A 16,468-nucleotide genomic window follows, 5' to 3' on the forward strand; every position below is an offset into this window, starting at 1 on the left:
GGGAGGCCAGGCCACTGATGCCCACATCACCCATCACACCGTATGTCCATCCCGGTCACTGCACTCTCCATTGTATTGTTTATGTACTGTATGTGTTTCAACCAATTACAATGTGGTATTCCAGGGCACCGACCCTGTCTTCATCCTTACATTCCCAGAATCCAACAGCATCGGACATGCAGAAGGCACTGGAGAAATACTTGTTGAACAAAGATGTTTATCCATCTACTATAGATAAGGACCCCTTGGGTGATCATGTAACTTATTGTCCAAACGGAGACACTTTTGAGAGTGAGAGGGAACACTATAAATAATTTCTCTGAGACAACAGTTGTAACCCAGATCTCTTTTGGCAAACTGGGGCATATGGTTGCCTCAGGAATAGCTCTAATCAATGACATTTCCATGGCTGAATAGGCAGGTGACTAGGTAAGTAATAGGGTGGAAGTGCACTGCCAAGTGCATTGTGCAGAGCAGGCCCTCAATGATTACTGGTTGAATTTGAGTCTAACTATATCATGTTCCCTTTGGAGGCTATGGGCTCTTCAGAGTGGCCCTTGGGGGTTCCTTGGGATGCATATATCTGCCCACAGCACCCTTGAGGGTCTGCTTTTGTCTGGCCCCTGAGACCTTGAAATCTCTATGCTGGTGAAGTGCTGCCAGCTACCTGCTTGCCTCCCCCACCTCCCGATTGCCAGCGTTTGGAGATACTTAGTATTCATTATGGTGGCAATCACTTTACAGTGTGTAAGTGCAGCAAAGCAATATATTGTACATCTTCAACTCAGACAATATTAGATCAATTACATCTCAGTGAAGCTGGAAAAAAGAAATAGAATTGGCAGACCCACAGAGTGCAAGCCTGGGGAGTCCCAGACATTCCGGTCTTCGCTCAGAAGTCAGCTCTAAAATTTCCCCATCAGTCTCTCTTCCTTATCCTGTTTTATTCTTCAGACCACTTATCATGATATGTCATTTCTATTACATATTATTTGTTTATCTGCCTCCCTAATTATAATGTTGACTCCACCATAAGGGAAGGGAATTAAGTCTCTCTTGATCACCACTTTACTATGTGTCTTAACTCCTTTCAGTGTACAGGGCAGGCACTCAGTAAATATTTTTGTGAATGAATGAATTCACTAATCAACTAACCAACAGTTGAGAAAAAATGCTTTTCTGGGTGAGGAAGGGGCTGTACCTATTTTGCCTAAAATCTATAGGATTTTGCCTAAAACCTTCCTCACTTAATTTTTAAAGTTTTTTTAGAGGAATGTAACGGCCCAGTTTTAGGTGTACCTTCTCTGCTAATTTGCATATGGTGATCTTTATGATATGAATAAGGGAGCTGGAAAACTGGTGAAGCGTGTGGGCCCCCAGCAGCACACAGGCTATATATTAGTCAGATAGGCTGATTGCTCTAACAGTCCTTGTGATTTAGCATAATCAGGGTTTATTTCTCAAACACAGTAGAATGTGGATCTCCTGGACGGTCCACCTCCAGGCTGACTCTGGGACCCAGGCACCTTCTGTAGAGTCACGACACCATTCCCCAAGGCCTAGGAGGCTCTCCCTGGAACTTTCACAGTCAACTGGCCAGAGAGGAGAGAGAACAAACATCAAAGATAATTCAGGAGGTCCAGGGGCCGGGACTAAAGATGGCTCACACTTCTGCATTGGCTGGAATTAGTACAGGGCCCCAGCTAGGTGAGGGGACCGGAACACACAGTCTTCCTGTGTGAGCAATGTGAAGACGTTATGGTTTGAATACATAGCAGGAGTGGGGAACCTTTTTTCTGCCAAGGCCATTTGGATATTTATCACATCATTTGTGGGCCATACAAAATTATCAACTTAAAAATAAGCCTGCTATATTTGGTGAAACATTTAATTAACTCACTCCTAATGCCTTGGCAGGGCCAGACCACATGATTTTGTGGGCCTTATATGGCCCGAGGGATGGACGTTCTCCCTCCCCTCTTTTGTCTGACAGGCCTAGGTAGGTTGTACAGCCAGGCAAAGCAGAAGCTCCCCATGATGTTCCTATGACGAGAGCCTCTCTTACAATTTAAAAAGCTACATCTTAGAGGCAGCTAGCCAGGAGTCACCATAAAGAAGTGACCATAAAGAAGTGACTTCTAAAAAAAAAAAAAGTGACTTCTTCCCTAAGAGACTGTGACCCACCTCATCTTGGCCTGGGAGCCTGTCAATCCTGTTGCTGGTTCTCAGAAAGATACCGGGCATGTCATGCCTCAGTGATGTACAAGGCCTGGGTTACTTGTTGCAGGTCAGCTTATCCAGCCAAAGCAACTTGAGCTGTGGCCAGGAAGCCAGCCTGGGCAGCTCCTGAGGTCGCCTGCCTGCTGGGCAGCTTGTTATGTGGATGACCCATCTTCCCGGCCTACTCAGGACTGACCCCGTTCCTCACTTCTACTTGCACTTTCCAGAACGTGTCCATCCCAGCCAGAAAGCCCTTTGGAATTCAGAAGCGTGTCTCTCTAACACTCCTGCCTTGTCCCTCCTTCTGCTCCTGGAGGGGCTGTTCTCTGCCCCCAGCTCCTGCTAGAAGTGAGCCACTGGGAGGAGTTGCTCCAGGCTGTGCAGAGGCTGGGAGGGACCGGAAGGGGAAACTGGAAGCCTGGTCTTCATACGGCAGCCTCCTTATTTGTCTGAGGTGGATTCCCATAATAGCAAACAACTAGACACACCCGAATTTAAATGTTAGCACCAAAGCCTTCTGGACAAGAAATAAAACTCTGTTTCTGTTTGGATGGCTTGGATCATCTATTCATGCGGATAATGAGGAATTGGCAGGACTCGGATCTCTGGTTCCATGGCTGTGGAGTTGTGACAGAACGTCCTCTGCCTGCTCCCTCTCTTGTTTGTGTCTATCCCTGTTTAGTTTTCCCCCTCAGTTGAAAGACCACATTCTCTCTAAATGACTGGAATGGAAAGTGGTCACTCTCCCTCAGGCATGGGCTTGGCAGCTCCTGAGCGCTGGAGCTTAATGAGGAAAGCGGTGTGGGCAAAGTGGTGTGGGGTTGCTGTGGGTGCTGGTGGCAGCGGAGTAGGTCCTGGTGGTGGGATGGGGGCCGATGGGGCTGACAGCTGGATCGAAGCACAAGGCAGGAAGGTGGGATTGGAGGAAGGAGCGGGCTTCAAGGGCGATTAGATGCCGACTGTGCCTTTAGCCATTGGTGCATCAACCACTGGTGCTATTTGCTGCTTTTCTCCAAAGCGGATTAAACCTTGTTAAGCAACTGGAGACATTTAGAGGAATCCATGAGACAGAGAAAAAATGGAAAAGTGAAGGAAGGTTGATGTGACCCTCCCAGTGCTAAGTGTTTGAAAAGAGAGGGGGTGTAGAGGGCCAGTAAGTGGGGGCTGCTGTGAGGTGAATGCTGACAGAAGGTTGATGCTGGCTCCACACTGCCCCTCCTCGTGCCATTCCCAATTTATTTCAAAGGAGAAAGTGGAAAACTCCCTTCCGGCTCCAAGGGGCTACTGTTCTGGCTGTCTTGACCTCTTCCTCGGAGTCTTGGATGAAACAATAGTTCGTGTGAGTCTGCGACAAAGCTCTGCAGAGGGGACTTTCTGCACCTGTTGGTATTTGAGGCGCAGGAGTGTATACCCAAGTGGGTGTGTGTGGATGTTTGTGTGTTATGCCCGTGTAAAGAAATCCCCTTTCGAGAGATTGTCCTGCTAATTAGCCTCACTGTCCTGGATACTTTTTTCCCCCAAAATATATTATTTTAATGAAGTTAAAAGTGATCTTAATACTCCATTTAAAAGTTAACATTGTTAGATCAAACACACAACTTTTGGCTAATACAAAACTCATATTCACATGCACACTCAAAGGATAAAGCTAAATCTCTTCAGATTGCACACATCTTTACCAGCCTGAGATATGGCATTTTCTCCATCTAGCTTTATTCCATGGTTTCTGTTACTTCTGTATTATCAAAGAAGAGGCCACAAAAAAGGTAGCCATCTTGTGAGTCCACCCAATGAGAAAGTAAGCAAAATCAATGAAGTTACAGTTTATCTCCCACTATCTTTTAAACCAATAGTTCCATCTTCTTTGCCTTCTAAATGTACTGCTGAGACTAATGAAAAGTAGAAGAATTAAGGAATCTGGCTGTTTTGTCCCCCTCCCTTTTCTCATCAATGTCTGATGGAGATGCTGTAATTAGCAATGTAATGAGAAGTGAAGGGTAAACAAGAAGAATTATTCCCAGAACATGCATTGAGGGACGGAAGACCGGAACAGGAAAACCAGCCTGAGTTAAAATATTCTCTATGCCTAACCAAAGGGGGTCATGCCTAGAGTCCCACACACAGATGTTTCTAGGCAATGACGGAGAAAACCTTTGGTGGCATTGCCTTCAGAGGCACTAACTTACACCTAAGTCTGGACACCTGATGCTCTACCTTTCTGGCATGAAGGTTTGGTTCTCTGTTTATCTGAGACTCAAATCTAAAACTCTCAAATATTGGGTCTTTCTACACATTCCTTTCAAAGATAAGTAATTGGCAAATAAGCTCGCATTGGAAACTTATTTTTTAAAAAATACTTTAGGGTCCCTTTAAAGGCTTTAGATCTAGAAGGCTCTTTGCATATCTGATGCTAGTCCCACATCCTCCTTTTGTTAATGAAGAGAGTGAGTCTGAGAGGTCACATTACTTATTGGAAGCCTAGGTTTTAAGCACTGAGACCCAGCCCAGTGCTTTCTCCAGGGGACTCGGTGGCCACGGACGTTTTTCCTGCCGCATCTGTGATATTGTTTAAGAGCTGCTCCCTGTGACAGAACCTGGCGAGTTCCTGAAGTGCTTCTGAATGTGCACTACTTTCCCTTCCTATTCTGGCTTTTAAAGAAGTAACTCCCTTTTCTCAGTTAAGTGGAATATTCCAACCTGGCACCCATTTGCCAACCATTGAGAAGGAATGGAGAGGCCCTACTCATGTCCTGCACTCAGAGCTTTGTCATTGCCTGCTTCCGTTCTGACCCTACCAGGTCAGAAGCCTCTAGAACAGGGGTGGGCAAACTTTTTGACTCGAGGGCCACAATGGGTTCTTAAACTGGACCGGAGGGCCGGAACAAAAGCATGGATGGAGTGTTTGTGTGAACTAATATAAATTCAAAGTAAACATCATTACATAAAAGGGTACGGTCTTTTTTCTTTTTAGTTTTATTCATTTCAAACGGCCCTCGGGCTGTAGTTTGCCCACGGCTGCTCAAGAATGCACCGGGTGTCTCTTCCCTTCAGTGTGTGTTTCAGATAAAGTCCACTTCAAGTGAAATGTGTCTAAGCCTTTACGCCCCCTCAGTTATTACGCTTACTTGGTTTATGTTAATGAGGGGAATCGAACTTGTAAGTGGTTGGCCTGTCAGTTATTATAATAGCTATTTTTGATCTTGGAGATGAAACAAATGCTTCAGAAACCACCTTCAGATATAAAAATCTAAAGATCCTGTTACCAGGATGATGGAATTAAAAATAAAGAATTAGCCTGGCAGGCATGGCTTAGTGGTTGAGTGTTGACCGATTATGTGCAGGAGGCAGCTGATCAATGATTCTGTCTCATCATTGATGTTTCTATCTCTCTCTCTCCCTCTCTGAAATCAATAAAAATGTATTTTTTAAAAATAAAGAAATAATCTATTTCACCGGAGTACTCTTCTCCAATTACAGGTGAAGGTAAGAGCTAACTCAATTGCCTGCAAACTCATTTGAACAAGTGTCTCATTTTGAATAACTGCAGGGAAAGAGTCAGAAATAGCAGTTTTTTGCTGCAACATCTTTATTTCTAAAGTGTGATTTTTCATATTTCATGATTGTTGACTTTTTTTCTTCTTGATAAACACACACACACGAAATCTGCTAGGTTATATTCATACATTCACAGCTGCCACAATCCCTCTCGGTATTCTGTAAATGAGATTTCTAGTGTGAGATCATTAATTAAACTATTTTTTTTTTTGTCTTCCAGAACAAGGAAAAAGCAATCTGCATGTAACGTCATTAGAAGATGCAGAATGCCGAAGAACCAAGGAACGCCTTTCTAATGGGAACAGTCGAGTTTCAGTGTCCAAGGCTTCCCGAAACATCCCGCGGAGACACACCCTAGGTGGGCCCCGAAGTTCCAAAGAAATACTGGGAATGCAAACATCTGAGATGGATAGGAAGAGAGAAGCTTTCCTGGAACATCTCAAGCAGAAATACCCCCATCATGCCACAGCAATCATGGGCCACCAGGAGAGGCTGAGAGACCAGGTACGAATGTGCTACCATTTCACTCTGCAAAGCTCATTCTTTAATGAACATGAAGGAAAGCAAAGTGACCTTTGATTTAAAAGGGGAAAAATAATTGAGTGGACTGTGCCCACCACTAAGTTGCTCCAGATCTCAAGAAGAAAGATCCAGAGAGTGGGCAGTTCTCCCAAAAGGGTCCCCATGGTCACCCACAAATGCATCTGAAGTGCAGGCAGGGAAGTATTACTTGACTGAGTAAAGCATAGGATCAACTGCTGTGTACCCTGTTGGCACTGAGTGCTTGGCACAGTGAATGAATGAGTATATAAATACGTCTTCAGGGTAAAACAGAGCACGGAGGGATAAACTTGAGATAAACCCCTTTTCCTTAAGAATCTGACATTAGGGTTTTGTTTCTGCTCACTTTTTTTCTTTTTAATCACAGATGTTTTCCTTTTGCATGCTTGGTTTTCTGCTGTCTTCAGCTACCTGTTTTCTTAGGTTATCTTGACAGCCAGACAGATATCACCCAACTGTGGCTTGGGGTGTTTTTGTTTCTTGTCTGTGTGCAATTACTTTCTAGCTGACAGGAGGTGGGAGGCCTTCTCTGTCGACCTCACAGGCATGTTATCAGATTGACCTTTCAGGATGGGGAACATAGCAAAGGACTCAGAGCATTTAGTGATTTGGGTGGTCAGGGAAGAGGGCAAGCTGTTATTGATTTCCACCCTCCAGGTAGAGAGGCAAGCATAGTGTGTTAAGTCTGCTTATCTTGCAAATAAGTTAGTTACAAAAGTGATGTCTAACTAGCTCAACTTTTGAGCATCCATGGAAGTGGAGATTATCATCAGTTTAAATTATTTAAACGTATGCTTTATCTCAATTTCATTTTTTCCCCTTAAATTCAACCTTCTAAACTATAAAATCTTTATCAGAGTGCCTAAAACCGTGACGTGCTTTATGGACTATGTGTTTGCTTTCTGTTCACATTGCCAAAAGGCAGTTGACCTAGAGAGGAGAAAAGAAATGGGAGCCCTGCTTGATGTTGAGATGTGCAGATTACTTGTTTGGTAATTAAGGAAAGGAAGGCTATCTTTTCATTTCAAGCATACAAGCATACTGCGGAGCTATTGTGGGTTGGGTTCCAGACCACTGCGATAAATCTAGTCATAATTTTTTTGCTGGTATAGAGTCTTGTCTTCCATTTGTAAACAGCACATCTGTCAAGGGCAATCAAGTGAAGCACAATAAAATGAGGTGTGCCTGTATATAGAAAATACCCCTATTTTCTATTTTTAAATTGTACTTACTTATTTTTTACTTTTCCCAGTTTTATTGAGATATAATTGATATATAACAAATACCCTTGTTTTCTATTAAAAGTAGAGTCACGATCCATTTAAGTACTAGAATCAGTACCTCTCCCTATGTCACATTTTTGGTGAGACACCATATTTTATATAAAGCAGTTCCAACTGAGGAAACTCACTCAAGGTAGTTACAATTGCACAATTTGCTCAGAAAAAAAGCTGGGATTTGAATCCAGATAAGTTTGAGCTCAGAATCCTTGTTTATTCCACTGTTCTATAAGTGGAAGATCACTGATTATAGAAACAAGGTAGTATGGTCTATATCTGGGATGTAAGGGTCATGAGTGTGTGTGTGTGTGTGTGTGTGTGTGTGTGTGTGTTTGTGTACATGCATGCACATGCACATGTGACCATGGGGATAAGGGTCAGGGTAAAGGAAGCTAGAAAATTGATTATGTATTGAGTGAAGAGGGAAAGTATTTTTTAATGTTAAAATATATTTCTTTCTGAAATATAGAAATTAGTCTGTCAAAAATGGTATGTTTTTCATGTCAAAAATATTCGAGTTATTATCATTGCTGTTATTATTTGTGATGTCATGATTATAGCTACTACTATGATGATGGTGCTTTTAGGTTAAAACAATTACACGGGGAGCCTAAATATAACTAGAAGGATGTAAAGGGCACATGGTGTCAGATGACAGGGAATAATGATGTAAGTTAGTGGCCTCAAGCTCTGATCTCTTGTCACATATATCTCTGCCCTGGGTGCAGTCCAGCCATGGCCTGGCAGCTGTGCCTTTGCTGGTAATTCAGGATAAATTTTTGTGTATTCCAAGCTGACCACCCAAAAGGAGAAAGATTTTGATGCTTTGTTCTGTATATACATTTTTTATTCCACTGCTTTGTTGCAAATGAACCTTAATAAGCTTTGTAAACATCAGTTATAAGCTCAGGCAAGGGTGTATGATATTCCTATGAACAGCACTTTCTCTAATGCCTTTTCCATTCTTTTTCTCCTGCCTCTCTTCCTTCCTCTGTCCTTTCCTCTGCTCTATGACACCCTTTGTTTCTCCCTGACCTTCTGACAATGGATTATTCCAGGCTTCCTTTGCAGGAAGATACATTAGCTGCAATGAGGAGGAATTCAAATAGCACACGTCTGATGCTCTTCTCCAGATTCTCAATACCATGTTCTCTTCTGGTATTTTATCATCAGTTTAAATTATTAAAACTTCACCAGGAAGGTGCTTGTTTGTCAGTCTAACCTGGGTAAAAGATAATTGGCTAGAGGGGTGGAGCCACTGCTAGCACGAAAAATCCTCCCAGAGAAGTGGCCTTAGTGAGGAGAGTGCTGTTGAATAAGATGCTGAAAATGCTGTATCTAGCACCTTACATGAAATATTTTTTTTAAATTTTATTGAATTTATCAGGGTGACATTAGTTAACAAAATTATATAGATTTCAAGTGTACAATTCTATAGTGCATCATCTGTATATTGTATTGTATGTTAACTACCCAAAGTCAAGTCTCCTTCCATCACCATTTGTCCCCCTTTTATTCCCTTCTACCTCCCTGTTATTGATGGCGTGCCCTCTGTGTCCCCACCTGTTGCAGGTGGAAGTGGAATTCTTGCAATATCAGCAAGGAGAGGAATTTTCTGAGGTTTGCACAGGAGGATGAGTGATATTGATTTCTGTGGAATTAAACCCCTGGGTTTCCAAGGCCCCATTTCCCTCCATGCTGCCATGGAAAAAGCCCAGTCTTGTCTTTAGCAGTGCTAGGATTAAATCCATTGCCCGGAGTTGCCTCTCTCTATTAAAGCACAGTCTAGTCCAGCATCTGGCTGGCTTAATTTGTGTTCCCAGCTGCAGTCCATTGCTCTTGGGGTCCGCATGGGCATGGGCCGCTTAAGGCCACATGGCTGGCTAGCACATGGGCAAGTGTAGGTCACAAGCAAGAGAGTGTAAAAGAGCAGAAGCACAAGAGAGAGAGAGAACCTTTTGTCTCAGGGTTGTAACTGGGAGCTTAACCAATTCATCCTTCAGGATTTTTCGTGCTAGCAGTGGCTCCACCTCTCTAGCCAATTATCTTTTTCCAGGTTAGACTGACAAACAAGCACCTTCCCTACATCACCTGCCTTCACCGTGCATGTGCCCATCTTCCCCTTTGTTGGACCCCTTCCCCCAGTGATGTGCAGTGAATGGACCAGTGGTTCCTTAGGGAGTGTGAAATTGCAGCTTCCTGGTGAAGTTGCCCAGATGACCATGCTTGTAATGTTTGGCCTCCCCTTTGATCTTTTCCTATTATTAGTATTAATAACTAGCTAATTATGACAGTAGCATCCCCCTTTCCCTCTGGAAATAACCATACTGTTGTCTGTGCCTATGATTTTTTTCTTAACCCCTTCAACTTTTCACCCATTACACAAAATATTTTGATACTAAGGGACTCTAGATTCTAGTCATTACACAAAATATTTTGATACTAAGGGAATCTAGATTCTAATTACTTGGTATTATATAAAAAGAGAATTAGAGCAAACTTTATATTTTGAAAATTGAATTTAAGCACTGGAAGATTCATGGTTGAAAACTTATATTCAAGTCTTTGAAATTTAGTCAACCAAGAATTTTCTAAGGTCTAAATTATTGTAAAGCAAACTAGGTTTCTTTCCACTATCTTAAAAAATGCAGATGACTATTATTGCAGCATAGTGCTTATCTGCATAATAGCAGCTGTCATTATCTCTGACTCCCCCAAGCTTCTGTGCAGGGCAATCAGACTGTGATGCTCTATCACCTGGCAGCTAAGGCTTGGCTCTGGAGTCAGGCAGGGCTGAGTTGGTATCCAGCCTCCATCCATGTGCTAATTGTGTGATTTGGAGCTAATGACTTAACCTTCTCTGTCTCAGTGCCCTTATATGTCACAAGACAATAATAACTATATCATAGAGTATTGAGGAAGAAAATGATGGATCCTTTTACTGCTACAATGACAGCTCTTAGCATTACACTCTTCTGGTTTATGATGTCCTAAAGAAGAGTCTCAGAGGCTCTATTTTTAAATTAGTATTTAAATTCATTTTATTTTTTTATTAACACATATTTAAGTAATCCGAAGAAGTTTACTTTTCCTATTGACAGAACAAAATTGTATTATATTTCTGAAACTTACTTGTATTTTTCCTTCATGAAAACTTAAAATTTGGATTTCTTTCACTTATTCATTATGTGTGTGTGTGTGTGTGTGTGTATAAATATCTATATACCAGGTGTACCAGTTAATAAAGCAGATTTTGTAATCAAAGAAAACATGATAATTTCAAGAGAAACATCAAAAGTGCTTTATTTAAAGTAATGTCCATTGCTAGCTACACATTTCCCCCATCTTTCAGGTAATTTGTGGATACCGTCCCAATAGAACTTTTCTTGTTTTGAGGCAAACCATTCAGAGACCCAATTTTCCACTTCTTTGTACATTTTGAAGTGCTGCTCAGAAAATGCGTGTGCCATGATCAGAACAAGTGGGAATCTGAAGGAGCAAGGTCTGGTGAATATGGTGGGTGGGTTAATACTTCCCAGGCAAGATCTTTTTTTTTTTTTTTTTTTTTTAAATATATTTTATTGATTTTTACAGAGAGGAAGGGAGAGAGATAGAGAGTTAGAAACATCGATGAGAGAGACATCGATCAGCTGCCTCCTGCACATCTCCCACTGGGGATGTGCCTGCAACCCAGGTACATGCCCTTGACCGGAATTGAACCTGGAACCTTTCAGTCCGCAGGCCGACGCTCTATCCACTGAGCCAAACCGGTTTCGGCCCCAGGCAAGATCTTTTAACTGGTTTTTAAGTGTGTGATGCAAAATTACTTTGCCGTGTCTTCTGGCACATTCTGATCATTTCACAATCAAAGCGTGGTTCAAATTGATTATTTGTTGTCAGTAGCGATCAGTATTAACGGTTTCACCCAGTTTTAGAAGCTCATAATATACCACACCTTCCTGATCCCACCAAACGCAGAGCATTGTCTTCTTTCCAAAGCGATTTGGCCCTGCAGTCGATGTTGATGGTTGACCTGGATCAACCCATGATTTTGTGCATTTGGATTCTCAAAATAAATCCACTTTTCTTTGCCAGTCACAATTCGACGCAAAAAAGACTTTCTTTCTTGCTGTTGAAGCAACATTTTACGGATGACTTTTCAGTTTTCCATTTGTCTTTCGTTCAGTTGATGTGGCACCCATTTTCCTTCCTTTAAAATCTTTCCCATTGCTTATAAATGATCAGAAAGTGTTTGCTGAGCAACGTTTAATCTTTCTGCAAGTTGTTTTTGAGTTTGACACGTATCTTCATCCAGTAATGCTTGTAATTGTTGGTCTTCAAACTTTTTCGGTTGACCTGGACGTTCTTTGTCTTTCACATCGAAATCATCACTTTTAAAGCATTCAAACCAGTGTTCACAAGTATCTTGAGATGGAGCATGTTCACCATAAGCTTCCCAAAGTATTCCCCAGCACTTTTCTTCAAAAGAAAGTAATGAATTAAAACTTCTTGCAAATGCTCTTTTTTGGGCACAAAATTCGACATTTTTAAGCGAAAAAATATCTATGATGTTAACACCTTCAGCAAATTTGACATATGAAGTTTTGAAGCTTGCTGTCAGTACAACAAAATAGCATACATATCAAATCACATATATATCAACATATGTGTAACTCCATCTATTGAAAGAAATCCGCATTATTAACTGGTACACCTAGTATACACACACACACACACACACACACACACGCACACACACACACATACATATGCACTTACAATGATAAATCTCATTGTGAGGGATACAAACAATGAGACATGACCCCTGCCTTCAAATCAGTAAAAGAAATAAGACATTCATTGTACCCAGGCTAATCTCTCAAGATCCAGCCCAAATGTCCCACCTTGTGAGGTGTTCACAGCATCATGTGGTACCTGTACTCTGGCAAATAATCATGCCTTCATTGTACATTTCTTTATGTTTCTTCCATCTAGAATATGTTTTTAGAGCACAAAAACCTTGTCTTAATCACCTTTGTAAATGTAGCATTTAAGGAGCATGCAACCTAAACTAGGCATTATCAATTTTTGTTGAATGAATGAATGAGCCAATATTTTTAATACAATTAGAAGTTGATAGATACTATTTGAGTGATACAGATAGAGAGGGGTGGGGAATTGAGATTGGTTGCATTTTGGGCAATCAGAAGAGATTGAGGCTAAGAAGCCAAGAAAGGCCAAGTAACTTCCTTCAAGTCAAGAAGCCAGCATTTGAACCAAGGTCAGAATTGGTCTTTCCACTTGTTACTGACCTTGGTGTTTGCTCCCTTCACCTTAAATTTTTCTAATGTTTTGGTATCAGATTACTTGATCACAGTGGGTCAAATAACAAAGACATGTCATTGTTATTTCTTTAAAAAGATAAATCTTATTTAGTTGCAGAGTGCCCGAGGTGACCATAGAAAATGGATTTCTACACATATTTTACATTGAAAGTTACTTTTCTGAAATAGCTCTGAGCTCAGAAAGGTCTGTAGCTCAGCAGTCTTCCCACAGTCCTGGGCACTGTGTAATACACATTTTGGAAATGCTCTTTTATTTATTTATTTAATGTTAATCTCCTGTGGATATGTTTTTATTGATTTTAGAGAGAGAGGGACACTGATGTGAGAGAGAACCATAGACCAGTTGCCTCCCATACGTGCCCCAGCCAGGGATCGAACCCACAACTTAAGTATGTGCCCTGACCAGGAATCAAATCTGCAGCCTTTTTGGTGTACGGATGATGCGTCAATCAACTGAGCCATAGGCCAGGGCAGAAATGCGCTTCTTCTATTTCTTCACTAATGAAGAAACAGATGTCCAGGTGGCCTCTCACCTACATGAACAAGCTTCTTACTCCTAGATTCAGAAACCTTTTGTCCACCTTTATTCTCAGTTACATACAGAATTTCTATTTAACTAGGTATAACAGTACCCACTCTGCAGTTACAAGTAGTTAATACGTATTCTTATATCTAATGTAGTCACGTCTTAGGAGTCAAGAGTAATGCATTTTAATTTAAAAGTCTGATGTGTTCTTTCATTCAATACAAAGAGTAAGAAAGATATGAAGGAGAATTTTCCTTTCACATGACTATCGCCACAGTAAGGAGGTAAGGCCACGAACGTTAACACCGTCTGAAATGGCGTCACTCACGCCAGGCGGCCTCTTGCCCGGCTCCTTTCCTCAGCCGGGCTGTGCTGCCGAGTGCCCAGCAGGCCCCTCTCTGTGTTTGTGCGGAAATAGCATGGGAGCTGTTTTTTCTGTGCCTGGTGAGTTTAGCGCCACTCACCACTGTCTACTGTAGTCTATGGTTTCTATGCACAAGTGTAACTGTACTACCGATTGTGAAAATGAAAATCAGGAAAATATCTATCAGCCTGTGTATTCATAAACATCCAAGTTCTAGTTTATGCTACTCTTTTTTTTTTAACAATCTCTCAAGAACTGCATTCATTGGTGAAGAGTTGTTCAATGGAATTTGGAACAGGAGGCTTTGGTCAGACTCAACATTATCCATTCCCTTGACTGACATCTCCTTTTCAGAAGGTATATACTTGATTTTGTCAGAATCATGGAAAATGACACAGTTAAAAACAGAGAACAAGAGAAGTCTTTAACTGCATTTGAATCAAAAGACCAGGTCTTAAGAAACAAACACTACTTCAATTTGGTAGGATACAGGCATTTTTGCTTCTCTTCCATCAAAACGCACTGAAAATAATTAGGAATATTTGAAAGAGGAAAAAATACCCCTCTTGAATAAAACAAGGAAGTGATCAGGACCCCATATACACAGAATATAGAAAGAAAAGCTGAGTTAAAGGAGGAAAGTGTGCTACCAACAATATTATGATCTTGACCTCATCTTCAATAGATGGAGCTTTATTGATGCAGAGCAAGGTTAATGAAAGGAGAAGTATTACCAGATCACAACTCGTGCAATCACAGAATGCTGTGATTAAGAGCTTTGTTGTGAGCCTCAAAACATTGAATGCTACAAACTGAAGAGTGAGGGTGACATTTGTTTAGGACAAAGCAAGTAACATTTTTGTGGCAAAGGCATTGATATCACAAACCAGAGATGCCTTGCTTGGCTCTTTCCTTTTGCAATCTAGTTTTCAGTAGCTATCCATTCAAATGTGAGTTATAATAAAAAAGGAGCCAATAGGAGACATATATCTTAACACTGATATATCAATCAGGATAGTCTTGATAATGCTGCATAATAAACCATGTGGATTGTGGTAATTTCCTGTGTGTGTGTGTGTGTGTGTGTGTGTGTGTGTTATAATACAAAAACATTTTAGAGAAGCTGTCCTTGCAATGACTTATTGATTCAGGCTACTTCCATTTTATAACAATGCCATCTTAACACATGGATTACAAGTCACATGCCAGAGAAAGAGAGAGATAGTGGGTTCTACACAAGCTCTTAAATCTGTTAGCCAAGAAGTGGCATATGCCACTTTCCTTCATTGTAGCTCTTGGTTCTGGCATCTGCTGGGATGTTTGCTTTATTCATATTTTAGCTGTGGAGTCTAGTTTAAGAAGGAAATACCCCATTTACTTATATCCATACTCTCAAATATAAGTAATGATTTCATCACCTTCATTGTACTAGTATATAGCACTTTACACCTATCTGTACAATAATATATCACATTTATATAATATAAATTAACATATATTTATATCTTTATGTAATGGCCTCTTTATGACTCCTTTTTGATGAATTTAATTGTATCATAACAGAACTTCTATCACATTGAATTATTCCTCATGCTGTAGATCTCAGTATCAGTTTATATCTCGGGGAATAGACATAGTTCCTCCAACATGTATGAAAAATTCCAAATTAATCAGATTTTTGCCTACCACATTGGTCTTAACTCTGGAATATATATATATACCTAAACCTGAAGGGAAAAGGAAACTTATTGGTAATTAAGAAATATAACACAATGTATACGGAATAAATAACAATAGAAAGAGGGAAGAAATACCCTGCGTGGACTGCCATGAACATGGAGAATGTTAGATAAGCAATTAGCATTCCTTTAGTACTGTTTTTGTCAGCTACTATTTATAGTCGTGAAAAGGTAGAGAAACATATTATTGGCATCAGCTAAAATTGTGGCACTATTGCTCTTTACACATGTTATTTTGTCTTCCCAACAGTCCTGTGGGGTAGGCACTATTATTAACTCTCCTTAACAAAATGGGAAACTGAGCACAGAGCATGTAGACAATGTGTCCTATTGTTTGCGAGGACCTTGCTCTCAACCTACAGATTATATCGTCTAATGAGTGACAGAATCGAAAGACAGTCTGAAATGCTGAGGACACAGAGAAGGAACAGAATAGGGGACTAGTTTGCTTGTGTCCATAAGTATAAAATGTAGCGGTGATCCTAGAATGGCTGAAGTGCCGTGTCCTAATGACATTGGCCTTCAACAATTCGGGGAAGAAAAGGAACTTGGCGCTAAAGAAGCAGTGGCATAAATAGTGGTGAGTCTCTGAGAAGTTAAAAATTGAGAAAATTTTTAAATTATAATTTGCATTTAGAAACTTGATATTAGTGTATATGTGAGTGTTCAATGAACTACTAGAGACCCATGGATAAAGAATATGATAGGATTGAAAGAATCAGTATAAAAAAAAAGTCTTCAGAATAATCTTGGCTATGTCTAAGGGCAATCAGAATGTCATCAGAAGTAATAATGTTCTAAATTTGGGTGTGATGAGAAACAATAGTTTTTTAAAAAGCAGAAGGAGCAGTCTAATGCTTAACAGATGATGCTACTCA

The 16,468-nt window shown here is 40.8% G+C and overlaps 1 protein-coding gene across 1 annotated transcript in view; it reads left to right on the forward strand.

The window, feature by feature from the left end:
- The window catches only part of KIAA1217 (KIAA1217 ortholog), a 306,068-nt gene that overhangs the window by 3,041 nt on the left and 286,559 nt on the right, over nt 1-16,468 (forward strand). Inside the window, 1 exon segment of the mRNA XM_070432834.1 lies at nt 5,996-6,279. Coding sequence (XP_070288935.1) covers nt 5,996-6,279 — 284 coding nt within the window.

This window comes from Myotis yumanensis, unplaced genomic scaffold, assembly GCF_028538775.1.
Source record: "Myotis yumanensis isolate MYYU_CA2020_CCGP unplaced genomic scaffold, mMyoYum1.0.hap1 SCAF_1, whole genome shotgun sequence".
Taxonomy (NCBI): domain Eukaryota; kingdom Metazoa; phylum Chordata; class Mammalia; order Chiroptera; family Vespertilionidae; genus Myotis; species Myotis yumanensis.